Source organism: Lactuca serriola, chromosome 2, assembly GCF_051521515.1.
Source record: "Lactuca serriola cultivar US96UC23 chromosome 2, Lser_US96UC23_V15, whole genome shotgun sequence".
NCBI classification, from domain to species: Eukaryota; Viridiplantae; Streptophyta; class Magnoliopsida; order Asterales; family Asteraceae; genus Lactuca; species Lactuca serriola.
The window spans coordinates 238,822,809-238,841,350 of NC_136409.1; the positions used below are offsets into that span (position 1 = coordinate 238,822,809).

General features: G+C 36.4%; 1 protein-coding gene across 2 annotated transcripts; it reads right to left on the bottom strand.

Moving 5' to 3' along the window:
* Positions 1 to 10,466: 10,466 nt before the first annotated feature.
* Positions 10,467 to 13,390, bottom strand: ATG13 (Autophagy-related protein 13). 2 transcript variants are annotated; one of them, XM_079027490.1, is made up of 4 exons: positions 13,204 to 13,390; positions 11,434 to 12,932; positions 11,157 to 11,347; positions 10,467 to 10,974 (listed from the first exon to the last, which is right to left on the bottom strand). In XM_079027490.1, the coding sequence occupies exons 2-4, from the start codon at positions 12,805 to 12,807 to the stop codon at positions 10,674 to 10,676; spliced, it is 1,866 nt and encodes a 621-aa protein (XP_078883616.1). In that variant the 5' UTR covers positions 12,808 to 12,932; positions 13,204 to 13,390; the 3' UTR covers positions 10,467 to 10,673. The 2 variants fall into 2 exon arrangements, with proteins under 2 accessions (XP_078883616.1, XP_078883615.1); XM_079027489.1 differs by having other exon boundaries at positions 13,059 to 13,390.
* Between the last annotated feature and the right edge of the window lie 5,152 nt (positions 13,391 to 18,542).

Sequence of the window (18,542 nt, forward strand, 5' to 3'; positions counted from 1 at the left end):
GGCCATTATGAGTTCGTGGTGATGCCGTTTGGGCTTACCAATGCTCCTGCCGCATTCATGGACCTCATGAACCGTGTGTGCAGACCGATGCTGGATCGGTCTGTGATAGTTTTCATTGATGACATCTTGGTTTATTCCAAGACACAGGAGGAGCACGAGGAACATCTGAGAGAGGTTTTGGAAACCTTGAGGAGGGAGAGCTTGTACGCCAAGTTCTCCAAATGTGAGTATTGGTTGCGCGAGGTGCAGTTTCTTGGGCACCTTGTCAACCAGAGCGGGGTTTCAGTAGACCCAGCCAAGGTGGAGGTAGTGATGAGATGGGAGGTTCCGAAGTCTCCATCCAAGATTCGGAGTTTCTTGGGATTAGCGGGCTACTATCGGAGGTTTATTCAGGACTTCTCCAAGATAGTCGTACCCCTAACATGGTTGACCAAGAAAGTCGTGGTCTTTCAACGGGGGCCTGAGAAGCAGGCAACGTTTGAGGTTCTGAGGCAGAGATTGTGCGAGGAGCCAATCTTAGCCCTGCCAGAGGGCGTATAGGATTTTGTGGTATACTGTGATGCATCTATCTCAGGTTTAGGCGCGGTATTGATGCAGAGGGGGCATGTCTTTGCTTATGCCTCGAGGCAGCTGAAGTCTCACGAGGCGAACTACCCGACGCATGATTTAGAGTTGGGGGCAGTGGTATTCGCCCTCAAGATTTGGCGACATTACCTCTATGGGGTTCGATGTACCATTTACACGGACCACAAGAGTTTGAGGTACCTCATGGATCAGCTGAATCTGAACATGAAACAGCGTCGTTGGTTGGACGTGGTGAAGGATTATGATTGCGAGATCCTTTATCACCCGGGGAAGGCCAATGTGGTGGCCGATGCACTTAGCCGTAAGGCGGCACCGAACAGGGATGTGTATATGAGGATAACGGTGGTGACTCCACTGTTAGAGCAGATTCGGGAAGCTCAGTAGGAGGCTATGAAGGAGGAGCATCGGAAGAGTGAGCGGATAGTGGGTCAAGTCACCTCCTTCGATTATGATAGCCGAGGATTATTGACACTACACTGTAGGGTGTGGGTGTCGTATCTCAGGGGCGTGCGCCAGATCTTGATGGAGGAGGCGCACAAATCCCGGTTCTCCATTCATCCAAGGGCGAAGAAGATGTATAGGGATCTTCGTCAAGACTATTGGTGGCCCTGCATGAAGCGGGATGTGGCTTGGTACGTCGAGCGATGCTTGACCTGCAGGAAGGTCAAGGCCGAGCATCAGAGACCGCACGGCAAGATGCAGCCGTTGGATATCCCGTTGTGGAAATGGGAAGATATTACGATGGATTTTATCACAAAACTTCCCAGGACTGCGCGAGGAGTAGATTCGATTTGGGTTATCGTGGATCGATTGACCAAGAGTGCCCATTTTATTCCGATCCAGGAGAGTATCTCGGCCGAAAAGTTGGCCGACATCTATATCAGGGAGATAGTGGCGCGGCACGGGGTGCCGGTATCAGTGATTTCAGATAGGGATGTGCGTTTCACTTCCAGGTTTTGGAAGAAGTTTCATGACGAGTTGGGCACTCGTCTGCATTTTAGCACCGCCTTTCACCCGCAGACGGATGGTCAGAGCGAGCGGACCATCCAGACTTTGGAGGATATGCTGCGGGCGTGCGTGCTAGACTTCGGTGGTAGCTGGGATACCTATCTTCCCTTGGCTGAGTTCTCGTACAACAACAGCTACCACGCGAGTATTGACCGTCCTCCATTTGAGATGTTGTATGGACGGAGGTGCAGGACCCCGATATGTTGGGGTGAAGTTGGCCAGAGGGTCATGGGGAGCACAGAGGTGGTGCTCAAGACGAACGAGAGGATCTAGCAGGTTCGGGGCAGGCTGCAGACTGCGCAGAGTCGGTAGAAGAGTTACGCCGACAAGCGCCGATCAGACCTGGAGTTCCAGGTCGGGGATATGGTTCTCCTAAAAGTGTTGTCTTTGAAGGGCGTCATTCGATTCAGGAAGCGGGGCAAGTTGGGCCCAAGATACATTGGTCCGTTCAGGGTTGTAGCTCGGGTGGGCAAGGTGGCATATAGGCTGGATCTGCCAGCCGAACTCAACCAGATCCACAGCACCTTCCATGTCTCCCAGTTGCGGAAGTGCCTAGTGGATGACTCAGCGGTAGTGCCGTTAGATGATATTCAGGTTGATGGCAGCCTGAATTACATTGAGCGCCCAGTTGCAATCCTCAACCGGAAGTCTAAGGATATGAGGAACAAGAGGGTGGAATTAGTGAAGGTGCAGTGGCAGCACCGGAAGGGTTCGGAGTGGACTTGGGAGCCAGTGGAGGAAATGATGCAACATTACCCTGAGCTGTTTCAGGGTCGAGCAGCAGACTTCGAGGACGAAGTCTAAAATAAGTGGGGGAGATTTGTAGCACCTGGTTCCTGGTACGTATGACCTAGCTAAGTAATTTACATTTTTAGCCTTAGACTCGGCGAGTTGTAGGCCCGACTTGCCAAGTAGAGCCGGGATATTTGAACACGTTTAAGTTGGCGACTCGGCGAGTCCCCGCTGTCTGGATGGAACCCTAATTTCAAGGGTTTGCACCCTATTTAAACCAACCTTATGCACCCCAAGCCCGACTCCTTCACCCTCAGAGCTCCCTATATCGTCCTTACCCTGTTTCTTGTGAGATTGAAGTGTTTTGGTGTGATTTCTTGAAGATTTTGAGAGAAAAAGGAGGGTAGATCAAGAGGAGAAGGAGGTCAGATATCTTGGTGTTATTTCAAAGATTCCTTGAGGTAGAGCTCAGTTTCCTTCTGTTTTTATGCCAAGAGTCCCTTAGAGCACCACTAAAGTCCTTATTGGGCCATTTCCAAGATTGTTTATGGATTAGGGATGGTAATGAATTGATTAACCTCTAGATCTAGACATGTTTGAGCTCCAGAAGCTCAGATCCATGGCCTTTATGGAAGTAAATTGCTTGAATGTCCTAGATCTACCATTTTAGTCCTTATTAAGCCTTAAATCCCCATCCTATGCATGTATACACGTAAAGTTGGAAACTTTACGTGTAAAACCTACCCTAAGAGCCAGATCTATGTATGGCATGAGCTGGATTCAAGCAAAATCGAGTATGTAGTAATTGCATGTGAACGACTTGGCGAGTCGTTCATCGGACTCGGCGAGTCGAGCCGCGAGTCCCCGAGAACAGACTCGGCGAGTCCAAGGCCATCTTCTTACCTCAAGAACAGACTCGGCGAGTTGTTCATACAACTCGGCGAGTCTCAACATAGAGTGTTCTTCGGATGAAGATGAACTCGACGAGTTGTTCATGCAACTCGGCGAGTAGGATGAAGGACCTTTGGACATCAGTTTAGAAGGAGAACTCGTCGAGTCAATGCCTAACTCGACGAGTAGAGGCGGGATTAAGGACAATCGAATGAGTAGGGACTCGACGAGTTGGCAAGCCAACTCGGCGAGTCGGGTCAACTGGAAGTTGACTTTGACTTGGACTTTGACCTAGCCAAGGGTAAAATGGTCATTTACCCTAGGTTCAGCTAGCAGTGTTTGACTGAACGTTTTGTGGGAATTATATCCGGAGGACTTCTGGAACGGCAGCAGCACTAGACAGTCAGTTCCCGCTCAAATCAGCAGCTACTTTGAGGTGAGTTACCTTCCACTAGCGGTGGGTCTACGGCCACAATGTCGGCCCACCAGTAGGAGTTTTGTGATATCATCTAGGTTTGCTACTACCTGATATGTTATATGCTGGCATGATATGTTATATGTGATAGCAGTAGAGTTCGGTCGTTAGGACCGAAGGGTAGGTCAGACACCCCAGCTATATCTGACAGTATGTGATGATATGTTTATATGCCACTATGATCTGTTACATGTGTTAGTGGTAGTAGGAGGGGGAACAGTCCCCAAGGTTCGGTCGTTAGGACCAAAGGGTAGTCAGCACCCCAAAATGGCTTGACACGGGGAGGACGGCACCCCAGAATGGCCGCACGGGTAGTTCGGCACCCCAGAATGGTCGTACCGGGTAGGTCGGGCACCCTAGAACTACCTGGCAGTATGTATGCTATGTGGATATATGGTATGTGGTACAGTAGGGGAACTCACTAAGCTTCGTGCTTACAGTTTACAGTTTTGGTTTCAGGTACCTCTTCGTCGAAGGGGAAGGAGCTGGCGCGATAGCAGCACATCATACACACACACTGTTTCCGCATTCATGGGATTGTTCTGGGATTTATACTTTGACATTTTGATTGATCACATGTTTTGGTTTTCAGACATAGTATATGTTTATGAAATGGTTTGATCAAAAGATGTTTATTTGCAAATGATTTTACTAAATATTGATTGAAAAATGAAATTTTTTGACCTGAAAAATGGGTCGTTACAACAGAAGGATAAGTAAGGATTGATTTTCTTCAATTCATCATCAAGAAGGAACAATTTCTCCATTATAGAACAATTTCAACAACTCATCATTAGTAGCACTTAATGTACCATCTATTTGAGGACAGAAGAATTAGAGAAGTATTATTTGATACGCCAACTGTTTGATGAAATGCCTAAGAGAATAATCATAACTTAAGTTCTAATGCATTTAAACTCTAGACATGCTCCTAATTAATTGTTATCTAGTAGCAATTTATGGTACTAAATTGTGAACTTTACATATCTATAGGTTGAAGATAATCACAATAGAACAAAAATCGTTACATCAAGTCAAGTGATCATGCACCTTCACTAACTTTGAAATGGAAATGGATACTTATCAAAAGTTTTTTGTACTTTGGTTTTCCTCTAAATGATTAAATCATATTTTTGTTGATATAAATGTTAGTCTTTTTCCTTCATATTTAGACAATTACACAAAATGGTGCATATATGAAAGATTAGTGTAATCATTGTAGGGAAATTTCAGTCCATGTTGATGCTTGAAGCTTGAAGATTGAAGCTTGAAACATGTTTCCTCATTGTTTTTATTATTTTGATTATCTGAGTGAAAGGTTTAGATTTGTTACTATCCTCCTTGTCAGTACCATATAAAGTAAATGATGAATTTGGACCAGTTTAGCATGAAGCAGAAGTGGTACTTGGTCCCATTTCATCCTATTTTTTAATACATTACATAGTACATGGTATATTATTCTGATTAGAATAATTGAAAAACATTACTCATACATCCTTACATATTCAGAAAATTAAGTTTAGAATACAATTTTGTAAATATTTATACAATAATAAATATTAATGGAATACTTTTTTGTAGGTCAAACTAATGATGGTGCTGAAGAATCGCACTCAAGCAATGAACTCGTTTCAACTAATGATTATTTAGTTTGGATTTTGGATATTCTACATGTACAAATATATAATGTTATGTCCACTTTGATTTTTGTTTGTTGAACTACTCAATTAGCTCCATATTTCGTTTATAATATGATACATGATATAATGCACATATTTAATGATATAGTCTATTATTATATGTTCTATATTGATGATACTGATATCTTATTGAAGTATATAATTCTATTTTTAATAATTTATGAGTTTAATATTCTAATACACATTTATAAATGATGATGTAACTGAATATGTTTTCTTACTATGACTAATATTCTAGATCTGATTATTGTTATGTGTTATATTCTACATTGATATTTGTTTTTGATATAATCAAATAGTGTTATATTTTAAAAAGCTCATTACGTATAAACTTCTGAAAAGTAACAACATATAACATTATTTTAATAGAATGTTCTACACATACTACACATTATTTTCATGTAATAAATTAACTTATTTATTTAAAAACCTGTAACATAATTCTATTAGAATATTCTACATATACATTTATAAAAACATATAACATATAACATTATTCTATTTGAATATTTTACATATACATATTATTTTTATTTAATAAATGAAATTATTTAACAAGAAACTTATAAAAATTTTCAATTAGATTATTAACATCATACATCATGCATTAGATTCAAATGAGATGACCTTAATATTGTGAGGCCACGTGACCATGAAACCACTTTTCTCTAGTGAAATATGCTAATATTTTAGTGTTCATAAAAATATAATATATGTAATATTCTAATATTCTAAAACATATAACATTATTCAAAAAGAATTACTATACATGGACATACAACCTATAAAATTATTCTATCAGAATATTCAACATATACATAGTAAATAAGTCTTATTAACAATACATATATCTATAAATTCTATTTTTTTTGTAAAAAGGTCATTACATATAAATCTATAAAAACCAACAAAATTTAACACTATTCTAATAGAATGCTCTAAATGTCAATTTTTTTGAGACCATGAGACCACTTTTCTCTAGTATTTGAGTGTTCATAAAAATATAATATATGTAATATTCTAATATTCTAAAACATAGAACATTATTCAAATAGAATTATACATGAACATACAACCTATAAAATTATTCTATTAGAATATTCCTCATATACACAGTAAGTAAGTTTTATTAACATCACATATATCTATACATTCTAAAATATTTTTGTAAAAAGGTCATTACATATAAATCTATAAAAAACAACATTTAACATTATTCTAATAGAATATTATAAATATACAGAAAACCTATAACATTACTCTATTAGAATATTGTACATGAACTATAACAAAAAATGAACATTTGATCATAAAACATGATATTTCAGATTGGTCAAAGCATAACTATTTTTTAACCATGACTATTATTCTATGAAACATTCAATGGCCATTGAAACAACCAAACCTATTGTTCAAAACTAAAAAAAGATAACCAATATTCAAACGAACAAAACACTACCATGTCATTCATAATCAAAGACTTTCAAATATTCTAAAAAAATTATTCACGTCCTTCCAGTATGTTTCTTGCATCGATCCATTCCCTCGTCATTTTTTATGACCATCCTTATCAACCTTTCGCTATTCCTTTGCTTCGCCGGTTACTTTCTTATGGAATTGGAATCTGATTGCTCAAAGCATAACTATTTTGTATGCTTCTTATTTTGCAGAAAACTTTCTTTACCCAAGTCAATATTTCACATTTCCACTTACTGTTCCAGAATAAATTTCCATCTGTCGCATTAAGAACACATCATAATAAATTTCATTAGCTTTCAATGTGTATCAAACACTATTCCTAGCTACAGTAAATAATTTCAAAAATATTTAACCGAAACTACAATAAAGAAGTTCATTTCTAGACCAAACTATAGTGAATCTGGATTAAACACTAACCATAGCTACAATATAAATTTCAAAAAAATAATTCCTAAATTAGAATAAATTGTTTAACAACTTCCTAAAGCCTATTACAATAGATGATTTAGAATCTACATTATGTAGAATCTAAATATGAACCAAATATTATCGAACTAAAACATAAAGAGATGAATTCAATTATGTCAGGATAGAATAACAAATTCTCAAAATGTATTTTAGTTTTGACTTATCAAGTAAACAGTAACATCTGGTTAATCAATAAAATAACATCTTAAATCAAATTTATGAAGTAACACCTAAGTTTACAAATCAGAATACCTAGAATATTAAGTTACCAAAGACTATTTTACTAATACTTTTACTGGATCATCTAACTTATTAAACAAAGTAACATCTAATTCAAATTAAGAAGTACCATATTACTTATCAAACTAGAATACTTAGAATATCAAATCATCAAACAATATTTCACTAATATTTACTAGATAATCCAATTACTCAAACAAAATAACATCTAGAATCAATTTAGGAAACAAGTTATGTTTGCATCTACAACATTCTATCATTTTCATTCACAATTTTCTTGCAGAAATATGAAATCATTACAGAGTGCATTATGTCGAACACCTAGCGGGCGATCACTAAATTTACCAAACACCTAACTGACACTAGAAGTATGAAACTAATAAGATAAACCAAACAAACTAAGAAATTATAATTCAAATTCCAAGAATATCTCTACAGACTTTGTGAATAACTTCATTTATGCATAAATAACATAGCTTGGATTGTAGATTTATTAACATTGAAATTGTTAACAGCCAAAGATGGATCAATGGAATCTTTTATTACCTGATGAGAAGAATCCTTCCTCAACTAAGAATCATGAGAAGAAGTAGCAGTTGAAGTTTTTTATATGAAAACTTAGATTTGAAGCCTTTGATTGAGAATCAACTACTTCTAACGAATCATCACACAAACCAGAGCTAGAATTAGAATCAATTTTAGCAGAACGAGCCACGATTGATGCTCGATTAGAAAAAAAGACCTTCCAATTGGTGTACTGAAGCTTGAAATCTTTTTTATTATTGCAATTTCTAGGGTTTTTGATACCTTCCGATTGAACAAAAAGCTAGGGTTTATCGACTGATTTTTCAAGATTATTCCATCTAATTACACCTTTTGATAAGTAGATAAATGAAATTTTTTCATGGAAGATGCTGAGAATAAGATTGAGAAAAAATTTGGGTGAGAACGATGAAAAAACTTTTGAACGTTAATTGATCAGATATCATCCATTGGAGTACACGATTCCTATTTTACCCCTCTGTGTCATCGAATTAATCCTAAACTTTAATAAATTTTCAAAATTGTCACCGTCTCTTATCAGATTGTATGTTTTGATCTTAGCCTTAGATTATTTTTGATCAAGGGACATAAATAGGTCCCCATGTCTCACAAAGTAATGTGGTCTCATATGAACTTAACCCTAGATTATTTTATATGTGTGCCCGCGCAAAGCAACGACAATAAATAGCTCTTTTGACAAATATTTTCTTACAGGTAAATAATTATTAAATTGTATTAATAGTTGTTATGTAATAAAAAAAATTACCATTTTTAATTAAAATATTTATATTTAGAACTTAGATTTTTAGAGTCTGTTTATAAATATGATGTAAATTAATTATTATCAGTGTCTAATTTAAGAAATGTAAATTAATCTACATAGGTGAATTTAATATCTTAAAATTGTCATTTTGCTCCACATTAATTTTTTAATAACTTTCCTTAATTCAAGTTTTTAAAATTCTGGGAAGTATTAATGATTTTGTTATGCATAATTGATTTGTACAAAAAGCTTTGTAACTTATACCTCTTAAAATTCAAGATATGACTAATATATTTTATAATATAGTATAAGATAAGATATATATATATATATATATATATATATATATATATATATATATAGGATATAGATCCGGTAAGAAATTTTTTTTTGGTAGGAAGATAAGAAGTTTTTTTTCTACATATTTTTTTGACGAACAAAAGAAATGAATCACTAGATGATTCACAAGAAAAAATTCCCAAAAAAACATCTTTATGATTCATTTTTAAGTAAGTTAAGAAAAAATTCACTTTTGTGACAATTTTAGTGAATAACAACAAAATCATTGTTTAAATGAATCATCGAGATGTTTTTTTGAGAAGTTTTTCTTGTGAATCATCTTACAAATGAATCATCTAATGATTCATTTTGTTTGTTCGCGAAAAAAATATATAGAAAAAAAAACTTCTTACCTTCCTACCAAAAACACATATATATAAATTAAAAGCAAGGTAAGATAGGGACCAAACACATAACAAAAACAAACAATATGGACCAAGCGCGTAACAAAAACATATATTAGGGACCTTCCGAGTTAAAAAAAATAAGTTAGAAACCAAGCGTGCAAATTACCCCAAACCATAGAGACCATTCGTATAATTTACTCTACGTTCTACTATTTGATTTACCCTTTCTCTACAAGGTGATCAAACTGTGCCTTATTCTCCATAAGATTCCTAAAAAGAAAGACAATGTCATTAATATTTTTTGTTCTCTCAAACTTATTTTCCATAACATTCCTAAAATGAAAAACCATGCCATTAATATTTTTTTTTGTTCTCTTCAAACGTAAGAACATAACACGGTGTCTTGAAAAGTAATTATAGTTTGTTTGATATGATTTAATAAAATTGAGAAAAATAATATGAACAAGTAAGAGAGTAGGTACTAGGCAACCATATTCCGTTGGGGTGTTGCTAAATTGACACCCCTTAGACATCTTATAAACACTTTTATTAAAAGTCAACATATAATAAACTATTCACAATTTACTTTTTCAAAAAACAATACAAATTCAACCAATAAAAAAACCTTAAAAATCAAATAAGATGTCTAAATGGAAAATTAAGGTGTCTTTTTAGTCAACCTCATTCGGTTGTCATGTTTGGGTGGTATTATGATTGCCTAATCAAAGTTGCAAGTCAATGTTATAAATTCAATTTGAGGTCGTACTGTAAAATTTTAACCAATTATTTGAATATCTATAAATTACTTTAACTTGAATGAGCTTTGACCAGCATAAATTTTATTTGCCGTTTAAAAAAAAATGAGCTTTGACCAGCATAAGATTGAAGCGGATACAAGAAGTTAATAAATACATTACATTTGCATTGGCTATGTGAATAAATATATATACAAAATAATAATTGAGGTGGAGGTGGAGGTGGATGTGTAAAATCCAAACGCAAAACAGAAAGGGGATTTAATAGAGTAGAAATGTAATTGCATTGCAGGAGTAGTTTTCACTCATGTTTGGTTTACAAGAAACATTGGATGACAGGAGAGTGAGTCAGAGGGGTTGTTCCTTGGAAAGAAAGCGAGTCCCACTTTTGGAGAGAATAAGGTCTTTGATGTCTGTGTAGGCCTTGAGCTCCTCTAAAGCATCTGATGTCTTTCGGGACAAAAATAGTCCACTGTTGCTGTTGTTAAATTCAGGCTCCTCTAAAGCATATCTGCTGGTGCTCAAGGAGTAGCAACTGGAATCTTGTCGAAGGGGTGGTGCTGTCCTCAGCATGCGGACAAGTGCACCCACTGCAGCATCTTGTGATTTTTTAGACAACTCTCTTCCTGCTTGTTTACCACCACTCTCACTGAGAAACGCCAATAGAAAAATTAATCCACTAACCTTGCTTTTTAATATATATATATATATATATATATATATATATATATATATATATATATATATATATATATATATATATATATATATATATATATATATATAAACAGATCCTATTTGGGTTGGATGGTTGGCTTGGTTAAAACTTACCTGACATTGAGAGAGGAGTCACAAGTATCAACATCATCCACAATAAATGGACAGGAGAAGTCAATATCATCCAACTCATCCTGGAGAGACAATTTACTGGAGCTTCTAGAGAATCCAACACGAGGCGAACCACTTGAAGAAAGCAAACCTGAAAACCTCCCTGAATCATCTTTGTTATCCCTAGATACCACCTGTAGCAGTAGAAGAAACAAACAAACCCACGGTCTTCAGTCTCAGATCCAAAGCTTACTTTTAAACAGTGAGTGAGTTTACCTACCTTGGGGTTGTGACTAGAATAATGATTTGCTGACCCAGAACCAGAACCGGAACTCAAGTCCCCAATCCCAATCCTTGACATGTCTGACTTTTTAAGGGACCTGATTCCAGAAGGAGATTCATGATCATATCGTCTAGGTGATGGGGGTGGAAGATGTCGGTTAGCAGGATCAGAGAGATTAGGAGAGAGGTATCTGGGACTAGGAGTTCTGTTGATCATAGGGATACTGACAGGGGCAGTCTCTGAGTGCAGCCGAGATTGAATGGGAAGGTATGTTGGGGGAGATGGTGAAAATGGCGGTGAAAGTTGATAATCATCAAAGCTTGGTGGCCTATAATTTGGACCATACACATCTGTAAGCGAATCATATCGCCCACTGGAAGAGCGATGTGGTGGTGTTGATCCAGAAGAGTATTGGTTATGTGTGAATGGTGCTCCCCTGCTTAAGCCACTTGTCCAGCTATGTGGCCGTTGAGGAGGAGGTGCTGCTGCCGATGAAGGAAAAGACGTGGCGGCATTAGCATTCACATTCACACCCACTCTATTCATCACTGGGAAATGGAAAGCCCTAAAAGGATCAGTGGCAGGGCTGCCAACGTAATCTGTAATGATCTCAGGCGGAAATGATGCTGAAGTTTCCAAGTTAAAATCAGCCAAACTTTCCCGATATTTCACAGATATAGACAGGCGTCCATGATGGGCTTCGATGGGGAAGAAACTGTAGTGTTTCATTGATTCTTCCTCTGCCCTTGTAAACGGGGCACTAAAGGAGGACACCCTGTAATTTATATCAAAACCACAACCCTTACCCTTACCCTTACCCTCACCCTCACTTGAAGAAATACATAACAGCTTTCGGTAAGCCCTGTATGCTGGGAGGAGCCTCATCATTGTATACAGAGAACGTAACAGAATGATAGACTTCTTATATGTTTTCTTATAAAATTCACTGCTAGATGCCGACGTCCTTGAATACTCGTACTCATACTGAACCACCCACCTCTCGATAACTGTCTCAACTAATGCTCCATATCCAGACCTTGTACCCATACCCATTTCTTGAACTAGTATAATGTCTATCATCATGGGTTCCATTATATTCCTGTGCCAAAATTTCAAACTATCTAAACCTGTGGGACTGGGACGCTCACCTAATGCTAAATTGAACCATTTATCACTCTTCTTCACTTGGCTATCGCTTTGGCTTTGTAAGTTTCCCCTATGACCACTCGTACTCGTCGTGATAGGCCCATTCCCATTCCCAATCGAAGGAACCCTTGACTGCAACACAATATGCAAACTCTTCAACAGAAACTGAGACACTATTTGCTCGTTTCTTCCATGCTCATTAGGATTGTTATATTGCAAGTCCATGCTTCTGTAAATCAGATCATAACGCTACCCAACTACAACCCTAATATCTCCATTCCTCCAACCCAAATATTCAACACAAATCGACCACTTGATATTCGAATCCTACTTACCAAATAAATCAATACCTGAAAACCATAAATGTGTAAAAGGGGTTTTCGTCATCACAATCACAAGTCGTACGTTACTCATCAGAATAGTCAAATTTTGCTCAAACTATGGGGAAGAGATGTGAAATTTTCAGATAAACTTACATATTTCTTATTGATCTAGGAATTGAGATCAGAAAAGGTCGGATCGGAATAATAAGAAGACGAGATTTAACAGATAAAACAAGTGGGGATTAAAAGCAAAGAAATTGGATCGTTGATGATAAAAGTGAGGGGTCGAAGAACGTACCAGGAAGACGTGAAATCGAAAGGCAAACGAAAGAAAGAAGAGATTGCGTACAAGGCAGAGTGGAAGTGATGATAGACTTTGCTTATTGATCAATCACAGAGGAGGATGACGAGGAAGAATGAATGAATGATTCTTTTGATTTTACCTGTTGCCGCTGGTATTCGTACTCACAGAATATCACAAAACGAATAAATTCACTTTATTAGAATCCATTACTAAATCTTTTACAAAATGACGTTTGAACACAAGATTCAAAATAAAGATTCCCTTTTTTTAATTTATTGTGATTACATAATTTTAATTATATAAATAGATCAAAAGAGGGTCCCAAATTCAACAGTTTTTTGAAGTGATTGGTTTGGAATTTTTTTTTTTTAATTCTATCCATCTTTTTCTGAGGGTGGGGTAGTCAGTGTGTGTTGCGTGTCCCGGACACGTGTGTCAATTTGGTTCCTGCGAGAGATACGTGTTATCGAGTCTTGCCTACAGGCGTTTACTTCCCCATCCATCCACCACCGCTCACTTTTATCTTGCATTGTCGATCCTCCGTCCTCCTTTTATATCTGCTACTCCAACTTCCATCCAAACACAGTTCCCTTCGTATCCTTCAAGCCGAGATTTCTTATGCGCTTCCAAAACCCCTCCTCGATCAATCGATTTAGAGATATTGCTACTATGCAGACTTGGCGGAAAGCCTACGACGCTCTTAAAGATCAAACCAAAGTCGGATTAGCCCACGTCAATAGCGATTTCAAGGTCAGTTCCTCCATTTCATCCCTATCTCAATCCCTTTCGTTGAGAATCCTTTCCTGTTTGCAGATTGTGATCGATGACTATGGCGACGAAACAACCGAAAGGGTTAGAGATTATTGGTGGGTTAGCTATTCACGTTATTGTATCGAAACTCGGACCTTCTGATGCAGCAGTTGTCGCATGTGTCAACAAACGCTTCAAGGATTGGGCTTCGGATGAATCTCTATGGTCGTCTTTCTAAGCAGTCAGATTAGGGTTTCCTAGTTGAAAAACCCTAATGGCCTAACTATATAAGGACCCCTAAGGCCCCAAAAACGTGGTGAATGAATCCCTTAGGGTTTCTAGATGTTTTTGTGCCTCTCATTTTCCTCCTTCTTCATCCTTATTGCTTATGGTGTTTGTAACTCCATTAGAGGTGCAACACTTGAGGCACTAAGGATGCGTTTGGTTGTAGAAAATTTTCCAAGAAAAACGGAAATTTTGAAAACGCGTTTGGTTCATTTAGTTTTCCAAAATTTTCCAAGAAAATGAAAAATTCCAGTTTTTCAAATTGTATGTAAATTAGAAAATTGATTTTTATAGTTTTCCAAATTTCTAAGATGGAAAATGAAAACTCCCCCGGTTTCAACCAAACACGTTTTCTAAAATTTTCATTGAAAATTGAAAGCGAAAACTCAACTCTATTTTCTGAAAACATTTTCTTAGAAAATAAAAACAGTTTTCCACAACCAAACGCAGCCTAAGCTTTCAGAAGCCAATTACAAGAAGGAATAGATTGTTATTGCTACATAACAATCAAAGGTAATATCTAAACCCTATATTATGATAATATTGATTAGTGTATGCTAGTCAATTAGGATTTATTGCTTTGGTATTCAATGTTGTATGTTTAATTAGAAAACCCTAGATCAAAGCAATTAGGGTTGCATGAACACCATAGGAATGATGTTATGCTCAGATCCTATCAGTGGTATCGGAGCCTAGGTCGTTTTTCTAGTTGAATAGATGCAAAAATGAACTGCCAAAGGATCAAAAAGTCGAAGTTTTGCTGTCTACGCCACCGACTCGGCGAGTCCATCAGTGGACTCGGCGAGTAGCCCCGACTCGGCGAGTCCATTAGTGTACTCGACGAGTAGGCTGAACTCGGCGAGTCCAGGGTGTTGTTGACGAGATTTTCGATTTTTTTGAGCAAAATTTGTTAAAGATAATTACCAAAACTCGTTTTTAATGCCTAAAATCGATTTTCTATGTTTGGAATGATTATCCTTATCAAAATTAATGGATTTGGTTAAATATGGATAATATAGGATTATTATTAGTCATATATATGACCTATAAGATTAAAAAGTTTCAATTTACACCCTTTAGGTTTTATAGTTTAAATTTGAACTTAAAAGTTTTAGTTTTTGAAATTTAAATAGTTAAACCCTAATATTTTGAAAGGTTTCAAAATTTGTCCTCAAGTTTTGGAATTTTAAATTTAATTAAAAGGTATTAATTTTGAAATATTAAATTCTAGAACCCTAGTATTTTGAAAAGTTCAAATAACACTCTTATGGTTTTATTGATTTAATTAAGAGTTTAATTAAAGGGGATAATTAACAAATCCATGATTATATGGTTTAAGGTTAATCAAATTAAAAGTTTAATTTATTAAATTAAACCACTTAGTATTTTAAAAGTATAAAATACACCCTTATAATATATAGAATTAAAAGTTTAATATTATTTATGTATGAGTAAATATCAGTCTTACCGTTAGTAGGCCTCATTCACGAAGCTAGTCTATAAGGAGTGTTTAAGGAAGCGGCCTGTAAAATGACCGCCATTGGGTATACACTCTTACCCACCGCACTCTTGACTACTGGAGGTTTGTTAGCCAAACGGGTAGGATAGGACACAACCTTCCATTATAAGTATAATGAAATACGAAGTAACTAAATGTTTTATAAATTCCCCAATCTTAGTTACTTTAGGAAAAATGTAAAGTTGATACCATTCCATGAAATTACACTTTTTACCCTTACTAAGGTGTTAGTGGAGCGTGTGTGGTTAACTGGCACACTAATTGGGCTCTAAGCAAAGGTGGCAAAGGGAGACTCGATGTTTGTCATAGATCGATGGAGCATGTGTGGTTAACCGGTACGTCGATTAGGTGACTGTAACATTGGGGGCACCATGTATATTTGCATGGTTATCCACAACTTGTTTGTGATCCTCGGCATCCCAGTCACAAACGAAGGGCACACTCGAGGTTTAAACATGCATCTGAAAAGTTCAATGAATCTCAAAAGATCTAGGAGTTTCAATTCATTTAAAACATAATTTTTAGTTTTCGTTTTTCATGGTGGAAATTGGTAAATCGTCATTTACCCACCTTCAAATGTTCTGCAATTTGGATTACGACATCCCTCTTCCATGTTGTAGGATATTGTGTTGGATCCTAGCCTTAATATTTCATTTGGGTGTTATATCAAAGATTCCAATCAACTAAAACTTGAATTTCTCCCGTTTTGTAGATGTCAAGGTCTGACAACTATGGTCTTCCTGAATTCGTTGGAAAAAGTTTTCCACGTGAAGATGATATTCCACGATTGGATTGTGGAAATGGAAATCATGCTTCACTTCCTCCACCTCCTCCAATAATTCTCCCTAACCCACATGTTTAAAGACTTGAAAAGTTCAAGGTCACTCAAGCCCTAATGGCAAAAAGACACAAAGATGGAAAGTCTGTATGTGCTTATGTCTTGGATATGAAGTTGCATATTGATAGATTGGGAATGTTAGGCGTCGATGTCTTAGAGAAGTTGGGTGTTGACTTGGTTCTTCACTCACTTCCCGATTCATATGGTAAGTTCGTTAGAGAGTACTATATGATGGAACATGACGTAACCCTCATTGATTTGACTTATTTTCTTATTGTTACTGAATCAGCAATGATTTTGCGCACTGGTCAAGCAAATTTGTCTGGTAAATCAATGTCCCATCCTTCTATGAGGAATGGCAACATTGGAAGTCTAGGAAATTTTTCTCTACGTAAGAGAAAGGTTGAGTCTGAGATAGTCCCGTGTACCATTCCAGAAGAATCCGTATGTTTCTACTACCAAAAGAAGGGACATTGGTTACGAAGCTGGCCAGACTTCCTGAGAGATCTAAGAGATGTGACAGTCAAGATGTATGACTTTACTTCATGTAAAATCCACTATCTAACTCTAGTAAGTTTTCTATTTTTTGATTCTTAATACATGATGTGATAAGATTACATTTTGATGTTTTGTTGGATCGAAAAAAGGAGAGGAAGCTTAAAGGAAGAAGTGAGTTGAGTCTGGTCGCGAAGAAATGGATTTCGATCGCATGATTCGATGATTGTATTTTAAGCGACTACTTTTAGAGTTATGATAGATTGCTTAGGAATATGAAAATAGCATAGTTTTCATTTGAATTTGCATTGTAAGGACAAGTTTTTCCGCACCGTTTTATAAATAAAATAAATTTGGTTTTTGTCTTATTTATATCTCCTTACAATGTTATTTATGAAAATTGATGCTTGTGTGTTTCTATTGAAAGCAATATTAAGTGGATGTGATTCTTAGTTATGTTATTTATGGTAATGTCATAATTTTTCTAAGTAAGGAAAGATTCCCATCGCCCAAGTTTCAGTTGGACAGAAGCTTGGAATCATATGATTTGAACCACATGATGTATGGAAATCTTGGTACTTAGGAAATTAAGACTAATTCCTTGATCACACAAGTATGTGAGTCAAGTGAAAGACAAAAGGACTAGAACACAATGTTGTGCACTAGTAAAGTCCACCACAAATAACATAAAGACTATTCGTCATAATTTACTGAAAGTCTAGTAAATGTGGTTATGCTTACAAAATAATCATTGAAAAGTTTCAATGAATGGTAGAATGAATAAGAAGAATCAATTAGGCAGAAAGATAAAAGTTTCTCCAATCTAAGAAGAGGGAGAGTAATTTTTTATCATGATCATCTTTTTGATTACGAAACCATATCACAATTAATCCTCTAAGGACATCTTAGTGCACTAGTATGGCTAAGAAGAGGAATCAGAAATTGTTGAAATGGTTAAATCAAAAGGATGATTCATACTTCGTTCCAAAATCAAGTCTTAGAGTCGTACTCCAAGATTGTGACTTGAGTGACTTAATCTTAAGTAGGAATGTTCTTACACTTGCACATTTTGGTAAGTTGTGATGTCTTGAAGAAGACAAAGACCAACTAATACCAAATTGCATGTAGGTTTTGTCTTGATATAGGCACACACTAACTCTTGGATATTTGTTTTTGTCAAGAAATGCTTCTTGATAAGAGAATCTAGTATGTCAAGAAGTCAGTGGGAGTCTAAAGATCTTGAAAAGTTTCAAGAACAAATCAAGAAGTAAACCTATTATTAAACACTAGCACACAACTTGATATTTGTAACCTGTTGTGTTGAATTATTCTTATTTATGTGCCAATCCAGTTGAGTTGATTATGCATATGAGTTCTATGAGTTCTCAATAGACTGCATAAGGCAAGCACCTTGTTCAATGAAAGTACATTGACTGGCATAGGTGA